This window comes from Myotis nattereri, assembly GCF_964212035.1.
Source record: "Myotis nattereri genome assembly, chromosome: X".
NCBI classification, from domain to species: Eukaryota; Metazoa; Chordata; class Mammalia; order Chiroptera; family Vespertilionidae; genus Myotis; species Myotis nattereri.
This window is the reverse complement of record NC_138078.1, coordinates 34,516,543-34,535,132: the sequence shown is the minus strand read 5'-3', so window position 1 is coordinate 34,535,132 and position 18,590 is coordinate 34,516,543. Positions and strand designations below refer to the sequence as shown.

Sequence of the window (18,590 nt, the reverse complement as noted above, 5' to 3'; positions counted from 1 at the left end):
TGAAGAATTTCTATTGACTAATCTTTTACAACATTTTGTTTCTGTACACTTAATTTATTTAACTTCATGTTGGTGAATTACTTTTCTATAGTGCTTCCCCCCTCCCCCCGAAATATTTGGGTTAGATAATGGAAGAATACCAACAATTTACAATTATATACTAGTAATCACTTCAATTTTCAATCATTAACTTAAGTCAAATTCTCACAGAGCTTGCAAAATAAATCCCAAGACTCGTACAGGTTAATTCCCTTTCAAAGTTTCATTTCAATTTTCAGTCCACTTTCCTGAGTAAAAGTGTATATTAGGAAAAGGAGAGAGAAAGAAGGAAGATGTAATGGCTACAAAGAGAATAATCAAGCTTCAGTAATTTGATAAAGCAATGTTGAAATACTTTTATTTTTGTGTCTCTGGCCAAAGCTATTATTGAAACTAAAATTTTTCTATAAAATCAATCAAAAAATTTCAAAAATTATACATTATGCATTTCATAGCTAAGCTGTTCAAAATTAAATATTTTCCCACATTTCTATCAATTTGGAAAAAACTCTCAAAATATGCTTTTAAATTTCACAAACAATTTTTTGTACTGTAGCCATTATATCTTGTCCATTCTTAACAGAATATATTGGTTTCAACAATATGTTTTTCCAATTGAAGAATTTCAGGGCAACAGAATGCAGTTATCGGAATGCATGCCTGTTAGGCAGCATAAAGGCTGTATCATATACCACCCCCCTCAAATCACAAACAGTCTGAGGCATTTTTCTCTGATAAAGAAGATACACTGAATGAGGTATCATCAGGCTCCAGCGAGGTATGATTGAAATCCATCTCTTCTAATTCAGGAGGTAAATCTGACAGCAGTGCCTGAGTTGGAAAAATCAATTATTTTGAATTAGTATGTGGACAGATTTCCCCCCAATTTTATGTTAATAGTTGCAGTTCTCTCATGTTAATTTATTCTTATGGATTTAAAGAAAGGAGCATTTCTCTTTCAGGACTATGTATGATATCTTACCTAAAAGATAAATTCTTAACACACTAGTACTTGATAGTGTGGATTATGTAAAGTAGAACCTCGGACAAAAGGGAAATCAGGAGAGAGATGAACAACTATTCTGTATCAAGTGCTTTGAAGTGTTTCAGATAACGTAATTTTCATACTAGTTTTGAGTGTTCACTGATCACTGTTAAAGGGCTTTAAAATTACATTCCTTATTAAAATACCTCTGCCTAGTTATGCTGTCTTTTAGAGAAAAATACATTTCACAAAAACGTCTTTTGTACTTCAGTGGGACAAAAATTAACCATTGAGAAAGAAGTTCAGCTTTTTTACTTTAGACTAAACTTTAAGAACTTTAAAATATTAAGTATTTTTTCTTTTCTTTTCTTAGGCTATGCTCATCTATCCACAGATGACCAAACACCCACTGCGGCACAGCTGAACCGGTGAATCTAGCTGTGTAATGATGCATCTAGAGGGATGGTCATTTCTTTACTGGGAGTAATTAGGATAAGTCAAGAGCCATGAACTAAGCTTTACCATGGGGTAATTTTTTCTACTAGGGTTGCAGAAGATGCATCCATATATTAGAGGAATAAATGATCAATTAAGATTTATATAGCTGACAGTGCTGATGCCCAATTGACCGTAAGAATTTATGAAGAAAATGACTGATTTGCTGCTCCCAATACTAAAAATAATGTAGCATATCTGAGAAATTTTTAGTCAGCATTACTTGAAATGTGGGCTTTGAATGTAGTGGTAAAGAAGGCCCAAGGGAACCAAAACAAATGCAAGCTTGCCACGACCTAATTAAGGAACAGAAAGATGGGGCATGTTGGAGAACATATGAAATCCACTGTTGAAATAAGATAGTATTCTCCTACTCTCCTTATTAAAGGAAATGAGATCTAAAAATCCTATGCTTTTTATCTTGTAGCAGAGAGGCAAGATTAGAAACTTTCTCCTTTTTGTCAGGCAGCATAAAGAAAAACTAACTCCTGTCTGAAAAACGTTATATATATATATATATTTTTTTTAAATATATTTTATTGATTTTTTACAGAGAGGAAGGGAGAGAGATAGAGAGTTAGAAACATCGATGAGAGAGAAACATCGATCAGATGCCTCCTGCACATCCCCCGCTGGGGATATGCCCGCAACCCAGGTACATGCCCTTGACCGGAATCGAACCTGGGACCCTTCAGTCCGCAGGCCGACGCTCTATCCACTGAGCCAAACCGGTTTCGGCAACGTTATATTTTATATTATTAAATATTTCTTGGCCCTGGCCAGTTAGCTCAGTTGGTTAGAGTATCATCCTGATATGCCATGTTTGTGGGTTCGATCCTAGTCAGAGTACATACAAAAATCAAACAATGAATGCATAAATAAGTGGAACAACAAATCTCTCCCTCCCTCCCTCTCTCCCTTACTCCCCCCTTTCTTCCTGTCTGTCTAAAATTTAAAGAAAAGAGTTCTTGAATTTCCTGCTGAAATTGAGAGTATTTACAAAGCAGTCACCTAAAAGTACTACATGATTTTTAAGATGTTAGGTTGCAGTAATAGGACACCATGCCATTTTCTTCTATAACAGTTGTTTACCACTAACCCAGTCCAAGTAAAACAAAGTCTTTGCTGACACTGGCTGATAATAGTTTATGAGAAATATATCATTGTATTTAGTTCAATCTGTAATTGTGTAGGAGCTATATAAGAGAAGGCAAAGTGTTACAATTAACATTCACTGAATATGTGCTTAGAGTATTGAAAAGTCAAGTGTCTGAGCAGACTTGACATTCCAAATTCTAGTGGGAAGACCTTAAAATCAAATAAGCATTATTATTTATTTCTTTGTCATTGTACTTCCCATAGTTGACTGACAAAATGAATATAGTATGAAATAGAAAAACTTTAATTATGAGGCAATATACAGCACTACTACTGCATAAAAACCACTAAACCACTTCAGAAAATGTTTTTCAGTATCTTACTAGGTTGCAACACAAGCACACTGAACAAATCTTTGGGATATGCCAATTGCTAGAACTGCTTTTTTTCTTAGATACTAACACAATTAACTTGTTTTTTTTTTTGTTTTTTTGGTTTTTTTTACTATGGGTTCTTCATCAATCTGTCTTCAGAGTTTGACCTAGGACCACGCTTCCCAAAAGATTAAAACATTTCCCAAATATATCATCAATCTCTATAACACTTATTCTAGGACCTAGGGTGTTAATGCCAAGTTCCATGATACTAATCATTCTGATATTACTTGCAAAGTAGAGAAATTGAAGTTCAAGAAATGCAATTGGGAAGCTCGGAATATGGCGGAGGTATAAGCGGACATGTCCTGTGCCTTGTCCTGGAGCAGATAAGGGTGAGCAGCTGAAACGGGTAACATTCAGCCCGAATAGGTAGAAGATTTTCAGCTGAGAGATTGTCTGCAGCTAGGAAAGACTGAGAACCCCCCAGGGAAAAAAAAAGGACGGTTGGAGACTGCTGCTGAAGCCTCTCCTGGTGCGCCAGCTAAGCAGCAGAGACTGCGCCATCTTGGGGGGTTGTTGCTGGCATCCAGAGACCAACTACTAACCTGGAAACAAGGGATCTCAAGCAGCGTGACTGCGTGAACTCAGACGAGCACTGCTTCTTTTCACGGAAAGGTTGGACATCCCCTAAAGGTGCGGTTTGCAGTTCGGGTTGGAGGGAGGACCGAGCTCGCGCGCGCGGGGCAGAATCTGCGCCCCACAGAGTCCGCAGCCGTTGGGACCAGCGTGACCCGCGAGTGGGGAAGGGGCCCCACAGGGCTGCTGGCAGAAGGGAACACGAAAAATGAGCCCATAGCTGGACTGGATGTAAAGGAGCAGACTTGGACTTTGCCAATCTGCTGGCTGCTTGGTGCCAGGGGCGAGTGGGCGCGTGGAGACTGTGCGCGGAGACTGTGCGCAGACCTGGAAGGTGGAGGCTTGCGAATTCGCACAACTATCAGGCTCTTGTTACAGTTCCCCTTAGATCCGTGCATTTGATTATTAAACCCAGTGCATGGGATTCCCCAGTTGGGGTCATTCGCAGAGCCTGTAGGGGAAAGTTCTTTTTGGGGAGCCTGGGAAACAGCGGACAGTGGCAAGGAACCAGCTCTGGGCAGTGGTCTTTCTGGAATCAGTTCCAAATACCATAGAGGACAAAACCCTACTGATAGAGAGGACTTAGAGCCTCGGAGGTAAATCCAGACACACTGCCACCCAGAGGCAGAGCCACGAACTGTCTCTTTTGCGATCACAAATAAAGGCAGTCTGGTAAAAAAATACAACCTGCCTTAAAATCAGGTCTGTGGTTTACTGCACGGAGGGACAGTGTATCGCAGGGAAGTTCAACACTCCCCTGAATGCCTGGCAGGACTGAGGTGTGCCAAAAAGAAGAGTGGAAGATCTGAAGCACCTTCACTTCCGAATATTTATATATATATATATATATTTTTAATTCTTTTTTCACCATTTCATTAAGAACCAATTTTATTTATTTATTTTTTTCATCACCTGATTTTAGCTTTTTAATTACTACATTTTTTAACCAGTATTATTGCTATCCTTTTACCATTTTTTCAAGGGTCATTTTATTTTTTATTATTTATTTTTATTTTTCTTTATTTTATTTTGGGATTAGTGTTCTACACTCTATTTTCATCGTTCCTTTAGCATCATTTCTCTCTATCTCACATTTACCCTTAAGCCAAAACTCTCTTCCTCACTTTTCCCCTTTTGTTGTCCTGTTTCTCTTACCCTATTCCTGCTTTGGATTTTACCTATTCCTTCTTTCTACCCACTGTCTAAATTTCACCCTACTTATATATCTAATTTCCAATCCCTCGCTCTCCCCATACAAATAGCCTCTTCCCCACCTCTATTTCATTCTCTTAATTTTTTTTTTTGTTTTTGTTGTTGTTGTTTTTTTTGTTGTTTTGTTTTTTGTTTTTTTTTTTGGTCTTTTTGTGTTTTATTTTTCTCTCCCTTTTCCCAATCTCATTTCGGCACTCCTTTTTTGTTTTTTATTTTTCTGTCTAATATTTTTCTCTTTTTTCTTCTTTATCCCCTAATTCTCTTCGCTCGGGGGGGGTCACCTTTATTTGGGGTTATTAATATCGTGAATGCATTTAGTTCGGTGCCTTGTACATTGTGCCTTGTTGTGTTGTATTTTGTGCCTTTGAATCAGCGCAACAGAGAGAGATCTACATAACCAAACACCTTGAGAAGAGAAATCATGGTGAAACAAAGAAACAACCCAAATATGAAAGAAAAACAGGTATCATCAGAAAAGGAAGTAAACGAAATAGAGGCAATGGAGGCAAGCAACCTGTCAGAGAAAGAATTCAGAGTAATGGTCATAAGGTGGATGAAAAGAATGGAAGACCAATTCAACAATATGTGTAGGAACCAAGAGGAAATGAAGAAGAACCAAGAGGAAATGAAGAGAAACCAAGAAGAAATGAAAAACGACATCACTGCCATAAAGAACTCAATAGAAAGCATCAACAGTAGACTAGAAGAAGCAGAGGACCGTATCAGCGAGCTAGAAGACAAGGTAGAAAAAAATACCCAAACAGAACAGCTTCTAGAAAAAAAAATTAAAAAGCAGGAAGAGAGCCTAAGAGAACTCTGGGACAATGCTAAACGAAACAACATCCGAATAATAGGGGTGCCAGAAGGAGAGGAAACTGAGCAAGGAATAGAAAACCTGTTTGAAAAAATAGTAACAGAAAATTTCCCTGATATAGGGAGGAAAAAACTCACACAAATCCAAGAAGCTCACAGAGTCCCAAACAAAATGAACCCGAAAAGACCGACACCAAGGCACATAATAATGAAATTGGCAAACACCAACGACAAAGCAAGAATCTTAAAAGCAGCCAGAGAGAGACAGAAAGTTACCTACAAAGGATCCCCCATCAGACTAGCGACCGATTTCTCAACAGAAACACATCAGGCAAGAAGGGAATGGAATGAAATATACAAAGTCATGCAAAGGAAGGGTCTGAATCCAAGAATACTATACCCAGCGAGGCTATCAATCAAAATTGAGGGTCAAATCAGGAGCTTCACAGACAAAAATGGTCTACGGGAGTTTATTACAACCAAACCAGCAATGCAAGAAATGCTAAAGGGTCTGCTGTAAATAGAAAAAACAGGAAACAAAGAAGGAACGCAGCGGTAAAGAACAAAAATGGCGACTAACAAGTTTCTATCAATAATAACTTTAAATGTAAATGGATTAAATTCCCCAGTCAAAAGGCATAGGGTAAATGAGTGGATAAGAAAACATGACCCATATATCTGCTGTCTACAGGAAACCCACCTCAGAAAAAAAAGACGCACACAGACTGATGGTGAAGGGATGGAAAAAGGTTTTTCAGGCCAATGGAAGTGAAAAAAAAGCCGGGGTAGCAATACTTATATCTGACAAATTAGATCTCAAAGTGAAGGACATAAAAAGAGATCAAGAAGGCCACTTCATAATACTAAAGGGAGCAGTCCAACAAGAAGAAATAAATCTGGTAAATATATATGCACCCAATATAGGAGCACCCAAATACGTAAGAAATCTTCTGGAGAAGATCAAGGGAGAGATTGACAGCAATACAATCATAGTAGGGGACCTTAACACCCCATTATCGCCACTGGACAAATTCTCTAAACAGAAACTCAGCAAAGAAACATCAATCCTAAATGACTCACTAGATCAGATGGAATTAATTGACATCTTCAAAACATTTCACCCCAAAGCCACAGAATATACATTCTCCTCAGGTGCACATTTGTCATCTTCAAAGATAGACCATATATTGGGTCACAGACAAAGTCTCTTCAAATTCAAGAAAATTGAAATCATATCAAGTATCTTCTCAGACCACAAAGGCATAAAACTGGAAATCAACTACAACAAAAACAATCCAAAAAAAATCAAACACATGGAGACTAAATAGCATGCTATTAAACAATGACTGGGTCACCAGTGAGATCAAAGAAGAAATAAAAAACATCATGGCAACGAATGACAATGAAAACACAACAATCCAAAACCTATGGGACACAGCAAAAGCAGTCTTGAGAGGGAAGTTCATAGCTCTACAAGCCTACTGCAAGAAACAAGAAACAATGAGAATAAATGACCTAACTCTACAACTCAAAGAATTAGAAGGAGAGCAACAAAAAAAGCCCACTGTAAGCAGAAGGAAGGAAATAACAAAGATCAGAGCGGAGATAAACGACATAGAGACCAAAAAAAAAACAATACAAAAGATCAACAAAACGAAGAGCTGGTTCTTTGAAAGGATAAACAAGATTGATACACCTCTAGCCAGGCTCACCAAGAAACAAAGAGAGAGGACCCAAATAAACAAAATCAGAAGTGAAAGAGGAGAAATAACAACAGACCCCATAGAAATACAAAGGATTGTTAGAAAATACTATGAACAACTCTACTCCAACACACTAGACAACCTGGAGGAAATGGACATATTCCTAGATAAATACAACCTTCCAAAACTTAACCAGGAAGAATCTAAAAATCTCAATAGGCCAATAACTATGGAGGAAATCGAAGCAGTAATCAAAAAGCTTCCAGCAAACAAAAGCCCGGGGCCAGATAGCTTCACAGGGGAGTTTTACCAAACATTCAAGGAAGACCTAAAACCTATCCTCCTCAGACTATGTCGAAAGATCCAAGAGGAAGGAACACTTCCCAGCTCATTCTATGAAGCCAACATCACCCTAATCCCAAAACCAGATAAAGACAATACAATGAAAGAGAATTATAGGCCAATATCCCTCATGAACATAGATGCCAAAATCCTCAACAAAATCCTAGCAAATCGGATCCAGCAGTACATCAAAAAGATCATACACCATGACCAAGTAGGATTTATCCCAGGGATGCAAGGATGGTACAATATCCGCAAATCAATAAATGTGATACATCACATAAACAAATTGAGAGAAAAAAACCACATAGTCATATCAATTGATGCGGAAAAAGCATTTGACAAAATCCAACACCCTTTCTTGATAAAAACTCTCAGCAAGATAGGAATTGAGGGATCATACCTCAACATAATAAAAGCCACATATGACAAACCCACTCCCAACATCATAATCAATGGGCAAAAACTAAAACCATTCCCCCTAAAAACAGGAACAAGACAGGGATGCCCCCTCTCACCACTCCTGTTCAACATAGTACTGGAAGTACTAGCCATTGTGATCAGACACGAAGAAGAAATAAAAGGCATCCAGATTGGAAAAGAAGAAGTAAAACTGTCCTTATTTGCAGATGACATGATACTGTACATACAGAACCCTAAAGACTCCATCAAAAAATTATTAGACTTAATAAATGAATTCGGCAATGTAGCAGGATACAAAATTAATGCTAAGAAATCCATGGCATTTCTTTACACCAATAGTGAACTTACAGAAAGTGAAACTACAGAAGCAATCCCATTTATGATTGCACCAAAAAAATTAAAATACCTAGGAATAAACTTAACTAAGGAGGTAAAAGACTTATATGCTGAAAACTACAGGACACTGAAAAAAGAGATAGAGGAAGACATAAACAGATGGAAGAATATACCGTGTTCATGGATTGGTAGAATCAACATCATCAAAATGTCCATACTACCCAAAGCAATTTATAGATTCAATGCAATCCCCATTAAGTTACCAACGGCATATTTCACAAATCTAGAACGAACGTTCCAAAAATTCATCTGGAATAAAAAAAGACCCCGAATAGCTGCAGCAATCCTGAGAAAACACAAAGTAGGTGGGATCTCAATACCAGATATCAAACTGTATTACAAAGCCACTGTTCTTAAAACAGCTTGGTACTGGCACAAGAACAGACATATAGATCAATGGAATAGAATAGAGACCCCAGAAATCGACCCAAACCACTATGCCCAATTAATATTCGACAAAGGAGGCAAGAGCATTCAATGGAGTCAAGACAGTCTTTTCAATAAATGGTGTTGGGAAAATTGGACAGATACATGCAAAAGGATGAAACTAGATCACCAACTCACACCGTACACAAAAATAAACTCAAAATGGATAAAAGACTTAAACGTAAGACGGGAAACCATAAAAATACTAGAGGAATCCACAGGCAGCGAAATCGCAAACATATGCCGAAGAAATTTCTTCTCTGATAGTGCTCCTAGGGCAATGGAAACTAAAGAGAAAATAAACAAATGGGACTACATCAAAATAAAAAGCTTTTGCACAGCAAAGGAAACCATCAAAAAAACAACAAGAAGACCCACTACATGGGAGAATATATTTACCAGTGATACCACCGATAAGGGTTTAATTTCCAACATATACAGGGATCTCATGAAACTTAACAAAAGGAAGATAAACAATCCAATAAAAAAATGGGCAACGGACCTAGATAGACACTTTTCGAAAGAGGACATACAGAAGGCAGAAAGACATATGAAAACCTGCTCAAAGTCACTAATTATACGAGAGATGCAAATCAAAACGACAATGCGTTATCATCTCACACCTGTCAGAATGGCTATCATCAACAAATCAACAAACAACAAGTGTTGGAGAGGATGTGGAGAAAAAGGAACCCTTCTGCACTGCTGGTGGGAATGCAGACTGGTGCAGCCACTGTGGAGAACAGTATGGAGCTACCTCAGAAGACTAAAAATGGAACTCCCATTTGACCCTGTGATCCCACTCCTAGGAATATATCCCAAGAAACCAGAAACGCCAATTAGAAAGGATATATGCACCCCTATGTTCATAGCAGCACAATTCACCATAGCTAAGATTTGGAAACAGCCTAAGTGCCCATCAGCAGATGAGTGGATTAGAAAACTGTGGTACATATACACAATGGAATACTATGCTGCTGTAAAAAAAAAGGAACTCTTGCCTTTTGCAACAGCATGGATGGAACTGGAGAGCATTATGCTAAGTGAAATAAGCCAGTCAGAGAAAGATAAATACCACATGATCTCACTCATTTGTGGATTATAGAGAACAACATAGACTGATGAAAAAGGACAGACCCAAAGACTGAGAAACAGCGATCAGGCTATCAATCCCCAGAAGGAAAGTAGGGGAGGGCGGGGGTAAGGGGAAGAGATCAACAGAAGGACTTGTATACATGTATATAAGCCAAACCAATGGACATGGACAACGGGGGGATGGGAGCATGAGTTTGTGTGTGGGGGGGAGGTTGGGGGTTAAAGGGGGGGATGAGGACACATTTGTAATACCTTAACTAATAAAAAAAAAAAAAGAAATGCAATTGACCTGAGTAGGTTTACATAGTGAATTATCAGGGGAAGAAAGACTGTACAGGGCTGACGATATTATTTTTTATCATAAAATGGCCATTTATTTTAAAAAAGCTTTTGAGTAGCATAATATTTCAGTCAGACAGTATCATATAAGCCTGGACTGCTTCATTAGGGCAAAATTCTCTGTACCACTCAAGATTAACTTACCCAAATCAAGATTAATGGAAAAACACTTAGGATTTTTTAAATGATAAATCAATAAAACAAACTCCTTCTAGAAATAAACCTCTAAGAATTTCAAAGTTTTAAATCAGTAATTTAAGATATCACCTGAATAACTTTTATGGGTACAATTAGTGTCTCCTGTAATTTGAAACTATATTTTAAGATCCATTATACCTGATATCAACTATGAAAATTAGTAGTCTCTATTTGGGTGCTTACTATATAAACTATGACTTTCAGTAAAATTTTTGTATAGCATTTTCTGTTTCTCAGCCAACATTTTTTTTCCATATCTTAGTTCAGTAGTCTTTATCAGAAGAAAGTATAAGAGAAAGAGAAATGTAAAATGTAAAGAAGTTACTTTTTTTATTTGTTGGTTGTTTTAGGGAAAGAAGCAAGCTGGGGATAAGGTTAGAATTAACAAAGAAAATGCAATCTGTACGCTATTCCTAGATAACAAGAGATCTAGAAACTGCTATTTAGTTGGCTGTATAACTCTGAATTCAAAACCATACTATAACTTTGGGGACCAGGACCACACTCCAAGTTATTCCTATGGTTAGACTAATTTTTTTACAGTTATTTAAAATTAAAGTTCCCATAGGACCACGTTCAATATTAGCACATTATTCTATAAAATCTTTAGTTTAAGTTGCTAAAAAACAAACAAATGTTCAGTATTCCATGGAACATGCATAACTCACACAATAAAGCAATAGGCTTAAATAAAATTGGCTAAGGGAGCAACTGAAGATTACTATCTTAGAATTTCTGTGTGTGTGGCACGGGGGAAGCAAATTTCATGACGATGAACACATAATATACATGCTGGTTTGAACCTCATTAGTAAATTTTTTAGTTTAAATTTTGTGGTTTCAGTACTTTAGTGAAACATATAAAGATTTTTTTAAGGGAGAATTGTGAGATGCAGACTCTAATCTCTTCCCCTGGAAATTTCTGGGATTGGATTACATGCAATCTTGTCAGTATATAAGGAATACATTTTTGTACTCTTGAGATTCCTTACTGAATAAAAACCTCTGAGATTGCTTCCTAATCAATGGTTACCTTTCTGATAAGGAATCAACATGGGAGTATACAACTCAGAGATAAATTTGGTATCACTTAGTATTTTTTCCTCTTTTCTTCCTTTTAAAAATGTATCTTTATTGACAAAAGTATCACAAATGACCCATTTCCCCCTCTTCACCCTCTTTGAGCCTGTACCCATCCTCCCCCCACCCAGGCCTTCACCAAACTATTGTCTGTGTCCAAGGTTTTTACATATATGAATATTAGTTCTTTGGTTATTCTTTTTCCACCCACCACTCTGAGATTCATAGTCTGTTTCATGCTTCTATTTCTCTGGATCTACTTTGTTCATCAGTTTATTTTGCTCATTAGATTCCACATATGAGTGAAGTCATGTGATACTTGTCTTTCTCTGACTGCCTTACTCAATCTAGCATAATACTCTCCAGGACCCTACATGGTGTTGCAAATGGTAAGTTCTTTCTTTTTCACAGCTGTGTAGTATTCCATTGTGTAAATGTACTACTGCTTTTTTATCCACACATCTACTCATGGACACTTGGGCTGTTTCCAGATCTTAGCTATTATAAATTGTGCTGCTATGAAAGCAGGGGTGTATACATCCTTTCTTATTGGAGTTTCAGATTTCTCAGGATGTATTCCTAGAAGTGGGATGACTGGGTCAAATGGGAGTTCCATATTTAATTTTTTGAGGCAACTCCATACTGTTTTCTATAGTGGCTGCAACAATGTGCATTTCCACAAGCAGTGTATTACATTTCCTTTTTCTCGACATCCTGGCCATCATTTGTCATTTGTTGATTTGTTGATGATAGCCATTCTGATAGGTGTTAGGTGATATTTCATTGTCATTTTAATTTGCCTCTCTCTGATGACCAGTGACTTTGAGCATTTTTTCATATGTTTCTTGGCCATTTGTATGTTCACTTTAAAGAAGTGTCTACTTAAGTTCTATGCCCATTTTTGTTTTTTGTTAATCCTCCCCAGAGGGTATGTTTCCATTGATTTTTAGAGAGAGTTGAAGGGAGGGGGAGAGACAGAAAGAGAGAAACAACAATACAAAAGGGACACATCAATTAGTTTCCTCCCATATGCGCCCTGACCAGGGGACAGGGTTAGAGCCTGCAACTGAGGTACATGCCCTTGATCTGAAACAAACTCAAATCCCTTCAGTCCCCAGGCCAATGCTCTATCCACTGAGCAAACCAGCTAGGGAAGTCATTTGTCCATTTTTTAATTGGATTGTTTGTCTCCCTTTTGTTAAGTTTTAGGAGTTCTTTATATATTTGTGATATTAATCCCTTATCAGATATATCATTAGCAAATATGTTCTCCCATACAGTGGGCTCCCTTTTCACTTTGTTGATGGTTTCTTTTGCCCTGTAGAAGGTTTTATTTTGATGTAGTCCCATTTTTTATTTATTCATTTGTTTTCCCTGCCCTAGAAGATGTATCAGCAAACATATTGTTATGAGAGATATCTGAGATTTTGCTGCCTATGGCTTCTTCTGGGATTTTTATAGTTTCACGACTTACACTTAAGTATTGTATGCATTTTGAGTTTACTTTTGTGTATGGTGTAAGTTGGTGGTCAAATTTCATTTTTTTGCATGTACCTATCCAATTTTCCCAAAACCATTTATTGAAGAGATTGTCTCTGCTTCATTATATTCTCTTGCTCCCTTTGTTAAATATTAATTGAGAATAATGGCTTGGGTCAATTTTGGGGTTCTCTGTTCTGATACATTGATCTAAGTGCCTGTTCTTCTGCCAATTCCATACTGTTTTATATACAGTGCCTTTGTAGTATAACTTGATATCTGGTATTATGATTCCTCAAAATTTGTTCTTCTTAAGATAGCTGTAGCTATTTGGGGCCTTTGTTGGTTCCATATACATTTTTGGAGTATTTGTTCTAGATCTCTGAAATATGACATTGATATTTTAATAAGGATTGCATTGAATCAATACATTGCTTTGGGTAGTATGGACATTCTAATGATGTCATTTCTACCAATTCATGAACACTGCTTCCACTTGTTTATATCTTTCTCTATCTCTTTTTTCAACATCCTGTAGTTTTCCAAATAGAGGTCTTTTACGACCTTAGTTAAATTTATTGATAAGTTTCTTATTTTTGTTGTTGTTGTTGTTGTTGCAAGGGTAAATAGGATTGTTTTTATAGCTTTTCTTTCGGAGAATTCATTATTGGCATATAAAAATGCCATTTGATTTCTGGGTGTTAATTTTGTATCCTGCTATACTGCCAAATTTCTGTATTAACTCTAATAGTTTTTTGGTGGTGTCTTTAGGGTTTATAAGCACAATATCATGCCATCTGCAAATAATGAGAGTTTTCCTTCCTCCTTTTCAATTTGGATGCCTTTTATGTTTTCTACTTGTCCAATTACTGTGGCTAGCACTTCCAGTAATATGTTGAGTAAGAATGGTGAAAGCAGACATCCCTGTCTTCTTCCTGTTCTTTGGGGAAATGGTTTTAGTTTTTCCCCATTGAGTATTATGTTGGCAGTTGGTTTGTCATATATGGCCTCATTATGTTGAGGTATGATCCTTCTGTTTCCACTTTGCTGAGTTTTTATCAAAAATAAGTGCTGGATTTTGTGAAATGTTTTTCATGCTTCTATTGATATGATCATTTGATTTTTGTCTTTCAATTTGTTTATGTGATGTATCACATTTATTGATTTGCAAATATTGTACCAGCCTTGCATCCCCAGAATAAATGCCACCTGGCCATAGTGTATAATTTTTGCAATATATTGCTGGATCTGATTTGTTAATATATTGTTGAGGATTTTAGCATCTATGTTCATCAGGGATATTGGCCTGTAGTTCTCTTTCTTTTTAACATCATTATCTGGTTTAGGAACTAAGATAATGCTGGCCTCATAAAAAGAGGTTGAAAGTGTTCCGTCCTCTTGGAATATTTGGTATAGTTTAAGGAGGATAGGTGTTAGTTCTTCTTTGAATGTTTGCTAAACTCCCCTGTGAAAGCATTAGGACCAGAGATTTTGTTTTCTGGGAGTATTTCTATTATAGCTTGAATTTCATAAGTAGGTATCAGCTTACTTAGGTTTTCAGATTTTTCCTAATTCAGTTTTAGAAAATTGTATTTTTATAGGAATTTCTCAATTTCTTCCAGGTTTTCCAGTTTATTAGCATAAAGCTGTTTTTAATACTTTCTTATAGTCCTATGTATTTCTGCAGTGTCAGTTGTTACTTCACCTCTTTGTTTCTTAATGAGTTTGGCTAAAGGTTAATCAGTTTTATTTATCTTTTCAAAGAATCAGCTCTTGGTTTCATTGATCTGGTGTATTTTTTAGTCTCTATGTCATATATTTCCACTCTGATCTTTACTATTTCCTTCCTTGTAATTACTCTAGGCTTTCTTTATTGTTCTGTATCTAATTCTTTAAATTGTAGGGTTAGAAAGTTTATTAGAAATTGTTCTTTTTTTTGAGGTATGCCTGTAGTCCTATTAACTTCCCAGTTAGGACTGCTTTTGCTTTTTCACATAGATTTTGGGTTGTTGTGTGTTCAGTTTCATTTATTTCCATAAAGTTTATGCATTTCTTCCTTGGTCTTTTTTGTAACCCATTCATCCTATCTAATAAAAGACAAAAAGGGTAATTAACCATACCTCCACTACGCTTCCCATTGGATAATCAGGGAAATATGCAAATTAACTGCCAACAAAGATGGTGGCCGGCAGCCATGCAGCTGAAGCGAACATGAGGCTTGCTTGCTCCAGTGATGGAGGAAGCCAAGGTTCCCCGCCTGCCGCAACCCAGCTCTGAGCCCAAAAGCAACAATGTTTCAATTATAGAAGCTATATGCATTCAGCCGTCCGCGGCCTCAGAGCTGGGAGCGCCAGTGATGGCAACAATGTTTCAATTTTAGAAGGTAAATAAATCCCAGAGAAAAAAAAAGAAAAAAAGGAGAGGCTGGGAGCTTCAGTCCCAGCCAGCCTGAAAACAGCCCTCAGCCCCTGACCAGACTGGCCAGGCACCTCAGTGGGGACCGCCACCCTAAAGGGGGTGTGGCCAGCTGCAAACAGCCATCAGCCCCTCACCCAGGCTGGCAGGCACACAAGCAGGACCCCCACCCTGATCTGGGACACCCTTCAAGGCAAACCAGCCGGCCCCCACCTGTGCACCAGGCCTCTATCCTGTATAGCAAAAGGGTAATATGCAAACTGACCCTAACAGCAGGAAGACTGGGAATGACTGGTCACTATGACACACACTGACCACTAGGGGGCAGATGCTCAATGCAGGAGCTGCCCTCTGGTGGTAAGTCGCTCCCACATAGGGGAGCTCTGCTCAGCCACAAGCCAGGCTGGTGGCTGCCAGTACAGCGGTGGTGGTGGGAGCCTCTCCTGCCTCCTCAACAGCGCTATGGATGTCTGACTGCAGCTTATTTCTGTTCCCTGCTGGCAAGTGGACATCCCCCAAGGGCTGCCGGGCTGCCAGAGGGATGTCTGACTGCCATCTTAGGCCCAATCCCCCAGGGAGCAGGCCTAAGCCAGCAGGTGGTCATCCCCTGAGGGGTCCCAGACTGCGAGAGGGCACAGACCGGGCTGAGGGACCCCTCCACCAAGTGCACAAATTTTTGTGCACTGGGCCTCTAGTTGTTTAATAACATTCTATTTAGCCTCCATATGTTTGCATATTTTGAGTTTTTTTTACTGTAGTTGATTTCTAATTTCATGCCATTGTGATCTGAGAAGATGCCTGATATGATTTCATTCTTCTTGAAATTGCAGAGGTTTGTTTTGTGTCCTATCATGTAGTCTATCTTTGAGAATGCCCCATGTGCACTGAGAAGAATGTGTATCTTGCAGCTATGGGTTGAAATGCTCTGTAAATGTCAATTAAATCCATCAGACCGAGTGTATCATTTAGAGTTACAGTTTCCCCCTTGTTGACTCTTTTCTGGAAGATCTATCCAGTGAACTCAGTGTGGTTTTAAAGTCCCCTACTATAAATGTTTTGTCAATCTTTTCCTTAAAGAGCTCCAGAAGTTTTTTTAATAAACATATTAAGTGTTCTTATATTGGGTGCATATATGTTTACCAGAGTTGTATCCTCTTGTCTGATCAATCCCTTTAGTATTATGTAATGATCTTTACTGTCTCTTGTAATGGCCTTCATTTTGAAGTCTATTTTTTTCTGATGTGAGTAATTGTACCCCCACTTTTTTTTTCATTTTGATTTGCCTGGAAATGTTTTTTCCCATCACTTCACTCTCACCCTATGTGAGTCTTTTGATCTGAGGTGGGTCTCTTGTAGACAGGATATATTTGGGTTATGTGCTCTTATTCTTTCAGCTTCCCTATGTATTTTTTAATAAATCTTTATTGTTCAGATTATTACAGTTGTTCCTCTTCCCCCCCATAGCTCCCCTCCAACCAGTTCTCACCCCACCCTCTGCCCCCCGCCACTGTCCTCATCCATAGGTGTATGATTTTTGTCCAGTCTCTTCCTGCACCCCCCCACATCCCTTTCCCCCCTGAGAATTGTCAGTCCACTCCCTTTCTATGCCCTTGAGTATTTTGATTGGAGCCTTTAATCCATTTACATTTAAGGTTATTATTGATAGTTCCTTATTAATTGCCATTTTAATTAAGCCATGCTTCTCTCTAGATATACACAGTTCTTATTATTACAGCAACCTTTTTAATGTTTCTTGTAATGCTGGTTTGGTGGTAAATTCCTTTAGCCTTTTTTGGGGGGGTGGGGAGAAGTTCTTTATTTCACCATCTATTTTGAATGATAGCCTTGCTGGTTGGGTATAGTTGTCTTGTTTTCAGATCCTTGCTTTTTCTTACCTTGTATACTATATGCCATTCCCTTCTGGCCTGTAGAATTTCTGATGAGAAATCAGTGGAAAGCCTTATGGGATCTCTTTGTAGGTAACAAATTGCTTTTCTCTTACTGCCTTTAAGATTCACCCTTTTTCTTTAATTTTTAGCATTTAATTATGATGTGTCTGGGCATGGGTCTCTTTGGGGTCTTCTTCCTTGGGACTCTCTGTGCTCCCTGAATTTGTTTGACTTTTTCCTTCATCATATTAGGGATGTTTTGTGCTATTATTTCTTCAAACAGGTTCTCTATCCCTTGTTCTGTTTCTTCACATTCTGGGACTCCTGTAATGCATTTCATGGTGTCCCACAGCTCCCTTAAACTATCCTCTTTTTTAGTTTTTCTATTTCACCATTGCTTTTTATTTATTTTTATCACTATTGCTATTTATTTGTTTATTCTTTACTATTGAAAGTATTACATATGTCCCCCTTCCCCCCCCCATTGTCCTCTCTAAGCCTGCTCCCATACCCCAGTCCCAGTCTTCACCCCTCTCATTGTCTATGTCCATTGGTTATGCTTATATGCATACAAGTTCTTTGTGTTTTCTTTTTGGTTCTCTGATTGAGTGATTTTTATTCTACCCTGTCTTCTAATTTGCTCATATGATCCTCTGTTTCCTGGAATCTCTTGTTTATTCCTTCCAATGTATTCTTTATTACTGCTATGTCATTCTTCATTTCTCACTGGTAGTTTTTCATAGTTTCTATACCTTTTCTCATGTTGTTGAACATCCTTGTAATCATCATTCTGAACTCTATATCTGATAAATTTCTCATCTCCATTTCATTATATCTTCTGGAGAATACTTTTCTTCTTTCATTTTGGGCTTTTTTTTATCTCCCCTTGTTGGCTGACTCTTTGGGTTTGTTTCTAGGTATTAGGTAGACCTGCTACAACTCCTGGTCTTTTTGTAGGGTCTCTATTGCAGGATAATGTCAGAAACTGTTTGTGACTGGGTCTGAGTACCCTGTTTGGAGCTATCAGTAATCCAAGCTTTTGGCTCCCAGTGCTGGGTTTCGGTGTGTTCAGACAAGACCAAGATGCACACCAAGGTCTGCTTTTCCTAGCCCTGGGTCCAGAAGCAGATCAGGCACACTCAAAGCACCCA

At 38.0% G+C, this 18,590-nt stretch overlaps 1 protein-coding gene across 1 annotated transcript in view; it reads right to left on the bottom strand.

The window, feature by feature from the left end:
* Nucleotides 1-404: 404 nt before the first annotated feature.
* HDX (highly divergent homeobox) overlaps nt 405-18,590 on the bottom strand; it is a 151,321-nt gene continuing 133,135 nt past the window's right edge. Inside the window, exon 10 of the mRNA XM_081081491.1 lies at nt 405-870. Coding sequence (XP_080937617.1) covers nt 745-870 — 126 coding nt within the window. The 3' untranslated portion in view covers nt 405-744. The remainder of the gene's footprint in view (nt 871-18,590) is intronic.